The 12,528-nt window shown below is 49.4% G+C and overlaps 2 protein-coding genes across 2 annotated transcripts; one reads left to right on the forward strand and one right to left on the reverse strand.

Moving 5' to 3' along the window:
- Positions 1-7,858: 7,858 nt before the first annotated feature.
- Positions 7,859-9,206, reverse strand: LOC136631422 (heat shock protein 30C-like). The gene has a single exon (XM_066605709.1). The coding sequence runs from the start codon at positions 9,046-9,048 to the stop codon at positions 8,404-8,406; it is 645 nt and encodes a 214-aa protein (XP_066461806.1). The 5' UTR covers positions 9,049-9,206; the 3' UTR covers positions 7,859-8,403.
- A 1,913-nt stretch (positions 9,207-11,119) lies between these two features.
- Positions 11,120-12,103, forward strand: LOC136631423 (heat shock protein 30C-like). Its single transcript, XM_066605710.1, has one exon. The coding sequence runs from the start codon at positions 11,284-11,286 to the stop codon at positions 11,926-11,928; it is 645 nt and encodes a 214-aa protein (XP_066461807.1). The 5' UTR covers positions 11,120-11,283; the 3' UTR covers positions 11,929-12,103.
- The last annotated feature ends 425 nt before the right edge of the window (positions 12,104-12,528 follow it).

Here is a 12,528-nt window from a genome sequence, read left to right on the forward strand (position 1 = left end):
TTTTGTACCCACTACTGGGATTCTCGCTCTTTAATACTATGAAGGAGAAAAGATAGGACTTTTTTAGTAAAAAAAACCCCATGGTTCATGCGCTATGTCGTAGCGGAAAGCGTATTAGCACATGCGCCCATGTATTTTTTTTCCTTAGGGCTTATACATATAGTCATGATTTTTTTATGTTTTAAAATGTGACAAAATGAAACCATTGATTTCCATGGGTTCGTTTTCACTAGCACGATTCTTGCTCTATATTACTACTGATACGTGCGAGAAAAGATAGGCTTTGCTTAGTAGTTTTTTGTAAGTGGGAGAAAAGATAGGGCAGGACATATCTTTCAGCTTTCCTTTGCGCAATAGTGAAAAATTTAAACAGTAAAAAAAAAGAGCTTTTTATTGGCTCTTACTAGAGATGAGCGAGCACCAAAATGCTCGGGCGCTCGTTATTCGAGACGCACTTTTCGCGATGCTCGAGGGTTCGTTTCGAGTAACGAACCCCATTGAAGTCAATGGGCGACCCGAGCATTTTTGTATATCGCCGATGCTCGCTAAGGTTTTCATTTGTGAAAATCTGGGCAATTCAAGAAAGTGATGGGAACGACACAGCAACGGATCGGGCCGGCGAGGGGCTACAAGTTGGGCTGCATCTTAAGTTCCCAGGTCCCACTATTAAGCCACAATAGCGGCAAGAGTGGGCCCCCCCCCCTCCCAACAACTTTTACTTCTGAAAAGCCCTCATTAGCAATGCATACCTTAGCTAAGCACCACACTACCTCAAACAAAGCACAATCACTGCCTGCATGACACTCCGCTGCCACTTCTCCTGGGTTACATGCTGCCCAACCCCCCCCCGCACGACCCAGTGTCCACAGCACACACCAAAGTGCACCCTGTGTAGCCTTCAGCTGCCCTCATGCCACACCACCCTCATGTCTATTTATAAGTGCGTCTGCCATGAGGAGGAACCGCAGGCACACACTGCAGAGGGTTGACACGGCCAGGCAGCGACCCTCTTTAAAAGGGGCGGGGCGATAGCCAACAATGCTGTACAGAAGCAATGAGAAATCCAATCCTGTGCCACCTCCATCAGGAGCTGCACACGTGGGCATAGCAATGGGGAACCTATGTGCCACACACTATTCATTCTGTCAAGGTGTCTGCATGCCCCAGTCAGACCGGGGTTTTTTATAAATAGTCACAGGCAGGTACAACTCCGCAATGGGAATTCCATGTGCACCCACAGCATGGGTGGCTTCCTGGAACCCATCGGCGGTACATAAATATATCCCATTGCAGTGCCCAGCACAGCTGAGGTAATGTCAGGTTTAATGCAGGTGGGCTTCGGCCGACACTGCATGCCCCAGTCAGACTGGGGTTATTTAGAAGTGGACACATGCAGTTACAACTCCGTGTGGACCGACATCATGGGTGGCTCCCTGGAACCCACCGGCGGTACATAAATAAATCCCATTGCAGTGCCCAGCACAGCTGAGGTAACGTCAGGTTTAATGCAGGTGGGCTTCGGCCCACACTGCATGCCCCAGTCAGACTGGGGTTCTTTAGAAGTGGACACATGCAGTTACAACTCCGTGTGGACTGACAGCATGGGTGGCTCCCAGGAAGCCACCGGCGGTACATAAATAAATCCCATTGCAGTGCCCAGCACAGCTGAGGTAATGTCAGGTTTAATGCAGGTGGGCTAAAAATTACTAGGATTACACTGTAGGCGAGGGCCCCAAAAAATTGGTGTACCAACAGTACTAATGTACCTCAGAAAAATTGCCCATGCCCAACCAAGAGGGCAGGTGAAACCCATTAATTGCTTTGGTTAATGTGGCTTAATTTGTAACTAGGCCTGTAGGCAGCCCAGTTAAAATAAAAATTGTTTCAGGTGCAAGTTTCAACGCTTTAATGAGAATTGAAACGTATAAACATTGTTTACAAAAGTTATATGACTGAGCCTTGTGGGCATAAGAAAAATTGCCCGTTCGGCGTGATTACGTGAGGGTTCAGGAGGAGGAGCAGGAGGAGGAGGATGAATATAATGCACAGATTGATGAAGCTAAAAGGTCCCCGTTTTGGATGGTGATAGAGAACGATGCTTCCATCCGCGGGTGCAGCCTACGTATTGTTTAGGTATCGCTGCTGTCCGCTGGTGGAGAAGAGAAGTCTGGGGAAATCCAGGCTTTGTTCATCTTTATGAGTGTAAGCCTGTCGGCACTGTCGGTTGACAGGCGGGTACGCTTATCCGTGATGATTCCCCCAGCCGCATTAAACACCCTCTCTGACAAGACGCTAGCCGCAGGACAAGCAAGCACCTCCAGGGCATACAGCGCGAGTTCAGGCCACGTGTCCAGCTTCGACACCCAGTAGTTGTAGGGAGCAGAGGCATCACGGAGGATGGTCGTGCGATCCGCTACGTATTCCCTCACCATCCTTTTACAGTGCTCCCGCCAACTCAGCCTTGACTGGGGAGCGGTGACGCAGTCTTGCTGGGGAGCCGTAAAGCTGTCAAAGGCCTTGGAGAGTGTTCCCCTGCCTGTGCTGTTCATGCTGCCTGATCTCCGCGCCTCCCCTGCTACCTGGCCCTCGGAACTGCGCCTTCTGCCACTAGCGCTGTCAGATGGGAATTTTACCATCAGTTTGTCCGCCAGGGTCCTGTGGTATAGCATCACTCTCGAACCCCTTTCCTCTTTGGGTATGAGAGTGGAAAGGTTCTCCTTACTGTCCTCACTAGGAAGACCACTTTGAGTATCCTCCTCCTCCTCCTTAGGCCATACACGCTGAAAGGATGACAGGCAAGCAGCATGGGTACCCTCAGCAGTGGGCCAAGCTGTCTCTTCCCCCTCCTCCTCCTGCTCCTCACCCTCCTCCTCCTCAACGCGCTGAGATATAGACATGAGCGTGCTCTGACTATCCAGCGGCATACTGTCTTCCCCCGCCTCCGTTTCCAAGTGCAAAGCGTCTGCCTTTATGCTTTGCAGGGAACTTCTCAAGAGGCATAGCAGAGGAATGGTGACGCTAATGATTGTAGCATCCCCACTCACCATCTGGGTAGACTCCTCAAAGTTTCCAAGGACCTGGCAGATGTCTGCCAACCAGGCCCACTCTTCTGTAAAGAATTGAGGAGGCTGACTCCCACTACGCCGCCCATGTTGGAGTTGGTATTCCACTATAGCTCTACGCTGCTCATAGAGCCTGGCCAACATGTGGAGCGTAGAGTTCCACCGTGTGGGCACGTCGCACAGCAGTCGGTGCACTGGCAGATTAAACCGATGTTGCAGGGTCCGCAGGGTGGCAGCGTCCGTGTTGGACTTGCGGAAATGTGCGCTGAGCCGGCGCACCTTTCCGAGCAGGTCTGACAAGCGTGGGTAGCTTTTCAGAAAGCGCTGAACCACCAAATTAAAGACGTGGGCCAGGCATGGCACGTGCGTGAGGCTGCCGAGCCACCAGGTTACGGCCGTTGTCACACACAACCATGCCCGGATGGAGGCTCAGTGGCGAAAGCCAGCGGTCGGTCTGCTCTGTCAGACCCTGCAGAAGTTCGTGGGCCGTGTGCCTCTTCTCTCCTAAGCTGAGTAGTTTCAGCAAGGCCTGCTGACGCTTGCCCACCGCTGTGCTGCCACGCCGCGCGACACCGACTGCTGGCGACGTGCTGCTGCTGACACATCTTGATTGCGAGACAGAGGTTGCGTAGGAGGAGGAGGGTGGTTTAGTGGAGGAAGCATACACCGCCACAGATACCAGCACCGAGCTGGGGCCCGCAATTCTGGGGGTGGGTAGGACGTGAGCGGTCCCAGGCTCTGACTCTGTCCCAGCCTCCACTAAATTCACCCAATGTGCCGTCAGGGAGATATAGTGGCCCTGCCCGCCTGTGCTTGTCCACGTGTCCGTTGTTAAGTGGACCTTGGCAGTAACCGCGTTGGTGAGGGCGCGTACAATGTTGCGGGAGACGTGGTCGTGCAGGGCTAGGACGGCACATCGGGAAAAGTAGTGGCGGCTGGGAACCGAGTAGCGCGGGGCCGCCGCCATCATGTTTTTGAAAGCCTGCGTTTCCACAAGCCTATACGGCAGCATCTCCAGGCTGATCAATTTGGCTATGTGCACGTTTAACGCTTCAGCGTGCGGGTGCATGGCTGCGTACTTGCGCTCAAACAGTTGCGCTAGCGACGGCTGGACGCTGCGCTGAGAGACATTGCTGGATGGGGCCGAGCACAGCGGAGGTGAGGGTGTGGGTGCAGGCCGGGAGACGGTAGTGCCTGTGTCCTGAGAGGGGGGTTGGATCTCAGTGGCAGGTTGGGGCCCAGGTTAGAGGCAGTGGTGCAAACCGGAGGCGGTGAACGGCCTTCGTCCCACCTTGTGGGGTGCTTGGCCATCATATGTCTGCGCATGCTGGTGGTGGTGAGGCTGGTGGTGATGGCTCCATGGCTGACCTTGGCGCGACAAACCTTGCACACCACAGTTCGTCGGTCGTCTGCACTCTCAGTGAAAAACTGCCACACCTTTGAGCACCTCGGCCTCTGCAGGGTGGCATGGCGCGAGGGGACGCTTTTGGAAACAGTTGGTGGATTATTCGGTCTGGCCCTGCCTCTACCCCTGGCCACCGCACTGACTCTTCCAACCTGCCCTGCTGCTGCACTTGCCTCCTCCTCTGAAGACCTGTCCTCAGTAGGCTTAGCAAACCAGGTGGGGTCAGTCACCTCATCGTCCAGCTGCTCTTCCTCCGAATCCTCTGTGCGCTCCTCCCTCGGACTTACTGCAATTACTACTACCTGAGTGATAGACAACTGTGTCTCATCGTCATCGTCCTCCTCACCCACTGAAAGCTCTTGAGACAGTTGCCGGAAGTCCCCAGCCTCATCCCCCGGACCCCGGGAACTTTCCAAAGGTTGGGCATCGGTCACGACAAACTCCTCCGGTGGGAGAGGAAGCATTGCTGCCCAATCTCGGCAGGGGCCCGAGAACAGTTCCTGGGAGTCTGCCTGCTCCTCAGAATGTGTCATTGTAATGGAGTGAGGAGGCTGGGAGAAAGGAGGAGCAGCAGCCAGAGGATTCAGAGTTGTAGCAGTGGATGGCGTCGAACTGTGGCTGGTCGATATATTGCTGGATGCACTTTCTGCCATCCACGACAGGACCTGCTCACACTGCTCATTTTCTAATAAAGGTCTACCGCGTGGACCCATTAATTGTGAGATGAATCTGGGGACCCCAGAAACTTGCCTCTCTCCTAATCCCGCAGCAGTCGGCTGCGATACACCTGGACCAGGAGCTCGGCCTGTGCCCACACCCTGACTTTGGCCTCCGCGTCCTCGCCCGCGTCTTCTAGGCCTACCCCTACCCCTCAGCATGGTGTATTACTGGTAGGGCAGAAACAGAACGCTGTAATTAAATGTCCCACTTATTGGCCTGTGGTTGGAGGCTGACTTCCCTTACGGAATGCACAGCAGAGCCAGGAAACTATTTTGCGCACGCCTGTAGTGAGGCGTAGGTGCGTATCACTGAGCTAGTGGAATTCACAGCGCAGAAGCAGTCAAGTCGCCAAAGGGCAGTGGTACGCCTTAAGTATTTGGCTTCCCTTTTTTTAAATGGTGAGCTGAGACAGCAGACAGATACTGTAGGCAGCGTATATTATATATTCTGTTTCCCTCTGGCGCGATGACGGCGGTGATGTAACGGGCAACGCAGAGCCAGGAAACAATTTTGCGCACGCCTGTAGTGAGGCGTAGGTGTGTTTCACTGAGCTAGTGGAATTTACCGCGCAGAAGCAGTCAAGTGTCCAAAGGCCAGTGGTAGGCCTTAAGTATTTTGCTTCTATTTTTTTAAATGCTGAGCTGAGACAGCAGACAGATACTGTAGGCAGCGTATATTATATATTCTGTTTCCCTCTGGCACGATGACGGCGGTGATGTAACGGGCAACGCAGAGCCAGCAAACAATTTTGCGCAAGCCTGCTGCAACACTTAGCTGCGTATTAATTAGGACTACTACCCCCAGCAGACACGCAGTACACTGAAGACAGTCACAGGCAGCCCAAATATAGTATTTTTCCCCAATTTGTTTGAAAAAGCCCACTGCCTATATAGCCTGTATATCTCTTTCACCTTTCCCACTGTCCCTGCCTCACCAGTACTGGCCCTATACTATGTAAAATTACTGCAGACTGAGGACGCAATGCTCTGCACGCCCGATATACAAAAAAAAAAAAAAAGTGCAATACTGCTAAAAGCAGCCTCAACAGTACTGCACACGGTCAGATGTGGCCCTAAGAAGGACCGTTGGGGTTCTTGAAGCCTAATATTACACCTAACACTCTCCCTATAGCAGCAGCAGCATCAGCAGCACTTTCCCTGATCTATGTCAGAATGCATCTGTGGCGAGCCGCGGGCGGGCAGATTTTAATACTCGGGTGACACCTGATCTCGCCAGCCACTCACTGCAGGGGGGTGGTATAGGGCTGGAACATCACAGGAGGAAGTTATAATGCCTTCCCTGTCTTTCTATTGGCCAGAAACGCGCGCTAATGTCTCAGAGATGAAAGTGAAAGTAACTCGAACATCGCGTGGTGCTCGTATCGAGTAACGAGCATCTCGAACACCCTAATACTCGAACGAGCATCAAGCTCGGACGAGTACGCTCGCTCATCTCTAGCTCTTACGCAAATACGCTCCGTTGCAGTGAGCAGATATGCGCATGTGCCCTGTGTTTTAGCTCCTAGTGATGCGAAACTGAAAAAGGGAATTTCTATAGGGCCACAAATAAGATCAGTGATGGATGATAAAAAATATTAAGAAGTGTTAAATCCATTGCAAAAAGCAGCCTGGTTGTCATGCAAAAATATTTGCTCCTCTTTTCTTGGAAATCATAAATCAGAAAACTATTGTGCTATAGTGAGTGATCTTGTGAAATCATACCAAGCTGCAGGATCCAATATATCCTAAAAACTTATGAAGTGCCTGCCAGTCTGTAATATGAACCCATGATGATTCTGTGTTCCAACTTTCAGGATTTGTTTGATCAATTTTGCTCTGTTCTAGTATGCAACTAAAATGTATAAATGAATGAATATATAAGAAGTTAATAAATATATACAGTATATAAAGTATCACACACCTACGGATGTAGCAGGGCTTTATTTGTCATTCAGCTGAAGCGATTTTTGAGTGATAATCGTTGTGGGCTTAACAGCGCAGGATGATCGCTCCAACGTTGAGCGATCACCTTGCGTTCCGAGCGGAGGACACAGAAGACAAGCGGGGACGCTTGCATTCTGCATCCAGCTGTTCCCTGCTCGGAGCGCCCGGCTGTTATACAGCCGAGCGCTCCGAGCGCGGGATGCAGAAGACAAGCGGGGTGGCCCCGCTTGTCTTCTGCATCCAGCTATTCTCTGCTCAGAGCGCTCCGAGTGGGATATGAAGAACACAGCTGGACAGCTCTGTCTTCATCAAGTGGGATACAGCTGAAACAATTGTATCAGCTGTATCCCGCTGTAATTTCCTGATAACTGATTGCTGATCTTTCAGCAATAGCTTAACGAAAACTGCACAATGTCAGTGTAGTTAGACACAACGATTATCGCTCAAAAGATGGCTTTGAGCGATAATCGTTGTGTCTAAAAGGGCCTTAACTGTTTCAGGCTACTTTTGTGCTATTTCTCTCAGTACAGATAATGAATTACTGCTTATTTATATGTAGATTTATAATGTAAGATCAGTATATATGAGATGACAATATCACCATCAGTTGTGCCACATGACAAACTCAACCCTGCTACAACTTTATATAATATACCTAAAATATAAATATACTGGCAACATTTGGAGACAAGTCACAAACTGCTACAAATAAAAACCAAACGCAAATGTAATGTTCTACAATTTATTAAAAAATTTAGGCATCAACAACAGCACAGAAAGAGAAACGAAGACAATGTAGACAATGATTTGATCCGCTCATCTTGGTCCTTACGGCTGCCTGCACACAGCAGGACCAGATTCCACATGTGGAATCCTGCAGCGGAATCCGGCCCTGGGAGCAGCGGCGTCCGCACGTACAAGTTACTTTCATTTTTCATCTGTACTGCAATTGGTTTCCGCAAGTGTGCAGGAAGGATCAATTTACCATCGCATGCTATGGGCGCTATGTGCTCTGGATCCGCCGTGCAGACGCCTGCCGCGGATTCCGCAACAAATAGCCGTCCATGGGCAGGAGTCCTAAAGGTGAACAGCAAATTACATGACATAAATGACGTTGATAAAATGAGGTGATATCTACATGCCCCTGTGAGACAGGAAGGAAAAAAAGACTGAAGATTTCAACCAAGTAAGTAGGAGTCTAGTGAAATGGTGAAGAACATGATAGTCTTGTGTGTTGCTGAGTCCATGAATAAGACATAGCCCAACCACCTTCTCAGGATGAACTTGGACTTTCCTCCTGCTCTCCATTAGATTGGTCATTCTTTTTTTCTGGGGTCTTCTGCTGCCCCTCTACTGGGTTCTGGATAACAGTGATGGGTATTGCCCTCTCTGGGGCAGGCGACAGCGCATGGCGAGGAGCCTGGAAGTGGAGCCGTCCGTCCTGAGACAAGGAGCAGAGCACTTCCTCTGGATTCACATCTTCTGGGAGCTCAGCTTCTCTTCTCCACTCCCTGTACTCATGGAAGTAGCTACCATCCTCATCCTCCTCCTTCTTCTCATGCTTCCCAGACACGATAAGTCTTTTGCCTTCTGTCTTCACTGTCAGCTCCTGAGGAGAAAAGGCACTGATGTCCAGGGTGAGCTTGTAGTCCTCCTTCCCTTCCTTCCTCATGGAGGGAGATTCGCCCTCAGCAGGACGTCTGCTCTGGGCAGCTCTTCTTATCCTGTCCATGTCCATTAGAGGATAAGCCTGGTAGACGGGTTGCATTCTCCTCTCCAGGTCATTCTCCATGTCCATCATGTCCTCTTCCAGCTGCCTGAAGATGAGGCGTGAAGCTGCCGGCCATAGTGTGAGGGCAGGTCTGCTGCAAAGATACAGAGGACTGTGCAAGGACTGGAGGAGTCTGAGAGGAAACATCTCTGGCTGCTTTCTCTGGAGCTTCGAGTCTGAGCTGAGGACAAGATCCCTGGTTATCAGGATCTTCTCTCTGGTTGGCACTGCAGAACGTCCGGCTCCTCTGTCTTATATATTTACTGCTAACGGATCTAGCTGCTTCCAGACACTTCCATGTGTTCTCCGTGTGTGACGTGCAGGGGCGGAGACTCTGGGTACACACTGAATAACATGAGAGGAGGGCGGAGCCAGTGGATTCCAGCATGGAGTGGGGAAGTGACAAGTTCTCCGAGGGGGTCATGGAAACTGGTGGAGATTACTAGATAATTCTTCACTCGTTATATGACATAATCTCATCTTTTGCCTTGAGAGTGTGAGAAGCATACAAAGTATCTAGATAACAAGTTTTAACAGTTGTTCATGAATGGTTAATTCTGTTTGACAGTTTGTTATATCTGTTTCTGGGAAAGCTGGGTGACAACCATATGGATGCCAATATAGGGATTGTTAGACAACTTTCCCATAGTGTGAAAAGCAAATCTGGATGGTTAAAAGCATCCACTGAGGTTAGATGTATGGCCGGGCAGAGCTGCCGTTCAGGAATTTAAGAAAGCTGGATAACTAGCTGTGAAGAAGAGATCTGCCCATTTGTGTGTTACTAGGCCCACCACCATTCTGTACTGCTGCAAAACAAGGCAGATTTACTATTCACAATTAGGAAAGCTGAATTATAACCTGTCGTAGCAGCCCTTTTGGTTGTCACCTATCTTTCTGGAAACACCTCAGAATAATGCACAGTTCTGTCTACAAGCCTGGGATAATCTGCCACTAATGCATTCATTATCCATTACTAAGCCAATGGCTATATAAGCTGATACCCAGCTTTCCCACAGCCCTGAATGGCATGTATCCTAAGTTACAATACAAAGGAAAATAATTGCATAAGTTGGCAGATTCAACATGCAAAACTATAGAAAAATGAATGACATCCCATTTTTGAAGGTTATATTGTAATTTCACCCCATCTTTAGAGATGCCTTAGCATAATGTGGTTTGTCTGTGTCCCTTTTTAAGCTGCCTGCACACAAACCGATTTTTGCTGCGCAGCAATTATCGTTCATAGCATGCTATGGGAAATCACTTTTTTCTGCACACTCGTGGAAACTAATTGCAGTTTCCACGAGCGGAGGAAAAATCGCAGCATGCTCCATTTTTGTGCGGATTCCGCACAGACAGCTTCCATTGAAGTCAATGAAAGCCGTTCGACCCGCTGCCCACCTGCAATTGACATTGTGGACAGGTCGCAGATTTCGCTTCAACACCTAGCAAGGGCACGGGAAGAGAATGAGTTAAAAAAAAAATCTGTATTACGCATGTCCAACGGTGGTTTGCCACGACCATGGAAGAAACAAGTAGGCTGGGGTCACCGGCCGTGTTCAGAACCGGAATCTGCTGTGGAAATCCAAATGCAGAATCCGACTCTGCCATGTGCAGATGGCGTAAATTTGGAGAAGTGATAGAGGAGCATCCTACTGATAGAGGTAACTAAACTCATGAGAGTGATGATACATTGACTCTACTAGTCTTGGAGTAGAGAGTAGGGGTGGCACATTGTATCTATCCTAGAATCCTCCAGCAACCTCCAGCCCACCTAGCTATCCTGCTTTCTTAGGTTCCTGAACGGCAGCTCTGCCCGGCCATACATCTGCATAACCTCAGTGGATGTTTTGAAACTATCCAGATTTGCTTTTCACACTATGGGAAAGTTGTCCAACAATCCTTATATTGGCATCCATATGGTTGTCACCCAGCTTTCCCAGAAACAAATATAACAAACTGTCAAACAGAATTATTAACCATTCATGAACAACTGGTAAAACTTGCTATCTAGATACTTTGTATGCTTCTCACACACTCAAGGTGGAAGTTGAGATTATGTCATATAACGTGTGAAGAATTATCTAGTAATCTCCACCAGTTTCCATGACCCTTCCGAGAACTTGTCGCTTCCCCACTCCCTGCTGGAATCCACTGGCTCCGCCCTCCTCTCATGTTATTCAGTGTTTACCCAGAGTCTCCGCCCCTGCACGTCACACACAGAGAACACATGGAAGTGTCTGGAAGCAGCTAGATCTGTTAGCAGTAAATATATAAGACACAGGAGTCGGACGTCCTGCAGTCCCGACCAAAGAGAAGATCCTGACAACCAGGGATCTTGTCCTCAGCTCAGACCCAAAGCTCCAGAGAAAGCAGCCAGAGATGCTTCCTTTCAGACTCCTCCAGTCCTTGCACAGTCCTCTGTATCTTTGCAGCAGACCTGCCCTCACACTATGGCCGGCAGCTTCACGCCTCATCTTCAGGCAGCTGGAAGAGGACATGATGGACATGGAGAATGACCTGGAGAGGAGAATGCAACCCGTCTACCAGGCTTATCCTCTAATGGACATGGACAGGATAAGAAGAGCTGCCCAGAGCAGACGTCCTGCTGAGGGCGAATCTCCCTCCATGAGGAAGGAAGGGAAGGAGGACTACAAGCTCACCCTGGACATCAGTGCCTTTTCTCCTCAGAAGCTGACAGTGAAGACAGAAGGCAAAAGACTTATCGTGTCTGGGAAGCATGAGAAGAAGGAGGAGGATGAGGATGGTAGCTACTTCCATGAGTACAGGGAGTGGAGAAGAGAAGCTGAGCTCCCAGAAGATGTGAATCCAGAGGAAGTGCTCTGCTCCTTGTCTCAGGACGGACGGCTCCACTTCCAGGCTCCTCGCCGTGCGCTGCCACCTGCCCCAGAGAGGGCAATACCCATCACTGTTATCCAGAACCCAGTAGAGGGGCAACAGAAGACCGCAGAAATCAAGAATGACCAATCTAATGGAGAGCAGGAGGAAAGTCCAAGTTCTTCCTGAGAAGGAGGTGGGCTATGTCTTATTCATGGACTCTCAGTTACATACAAGATAATACTTTGCTCTCCTTCACCAAATTTTTAGAAGCTTCCTCCTATTTGCATTCTGGATAGTTATTTTATGACTTTTTATATTTTTAAACTCCACATTTTCATGTAATAATGTAATATATTTTTCAATAAACTTTTACATTGAATGTTTTGTGTTTCTAGGTCTCTTTTCTTCTAATAAAGCGTTTTACAGTAAAATAAGGTGTTAATAATAGTAATTGACCTTATACACATTTTTTTAGAGTTCTGTTTCTAGGAATGCTGCTTGACAACCAATATGCCTGCTATTATAACTTTCCTAGGGTTTATTGAAGCAGAGCTGTAAGCAGCAGCAGCTGCACACAGGACAGAGACAGGCACAGGAGGGGTTTGACAGGAAGCCCATTTAGATGGTACAAATGTCAGGCAAACGATGCCCGACACGCATCCCGGCACATGCTCGCTTTCCTGTTGCTGCACTGGAGCTAGTATCGCTGGCTTACAGCGAGGCCACTGTAGGAGATTTCACTCTTCACTCTCCCCCACCCCTCTCCAGTGACTTAATATAGCAGCC

Source organism: Eleutherodactylus coqui, chromosome 6 (genome assembly GCF_035609145.1).
Source record: "Eleutherodactylus coqui strain aEleCoq1 chromosome 6, aEleCoq1.hap1, whole genome shotgun sequence".
NCBI lineage: Eukaryota > Metazoa > Chordata > Amphibia > Anura > Eleutherodactylidae > Eleutherodactylus > Eleutherodactylus coqui.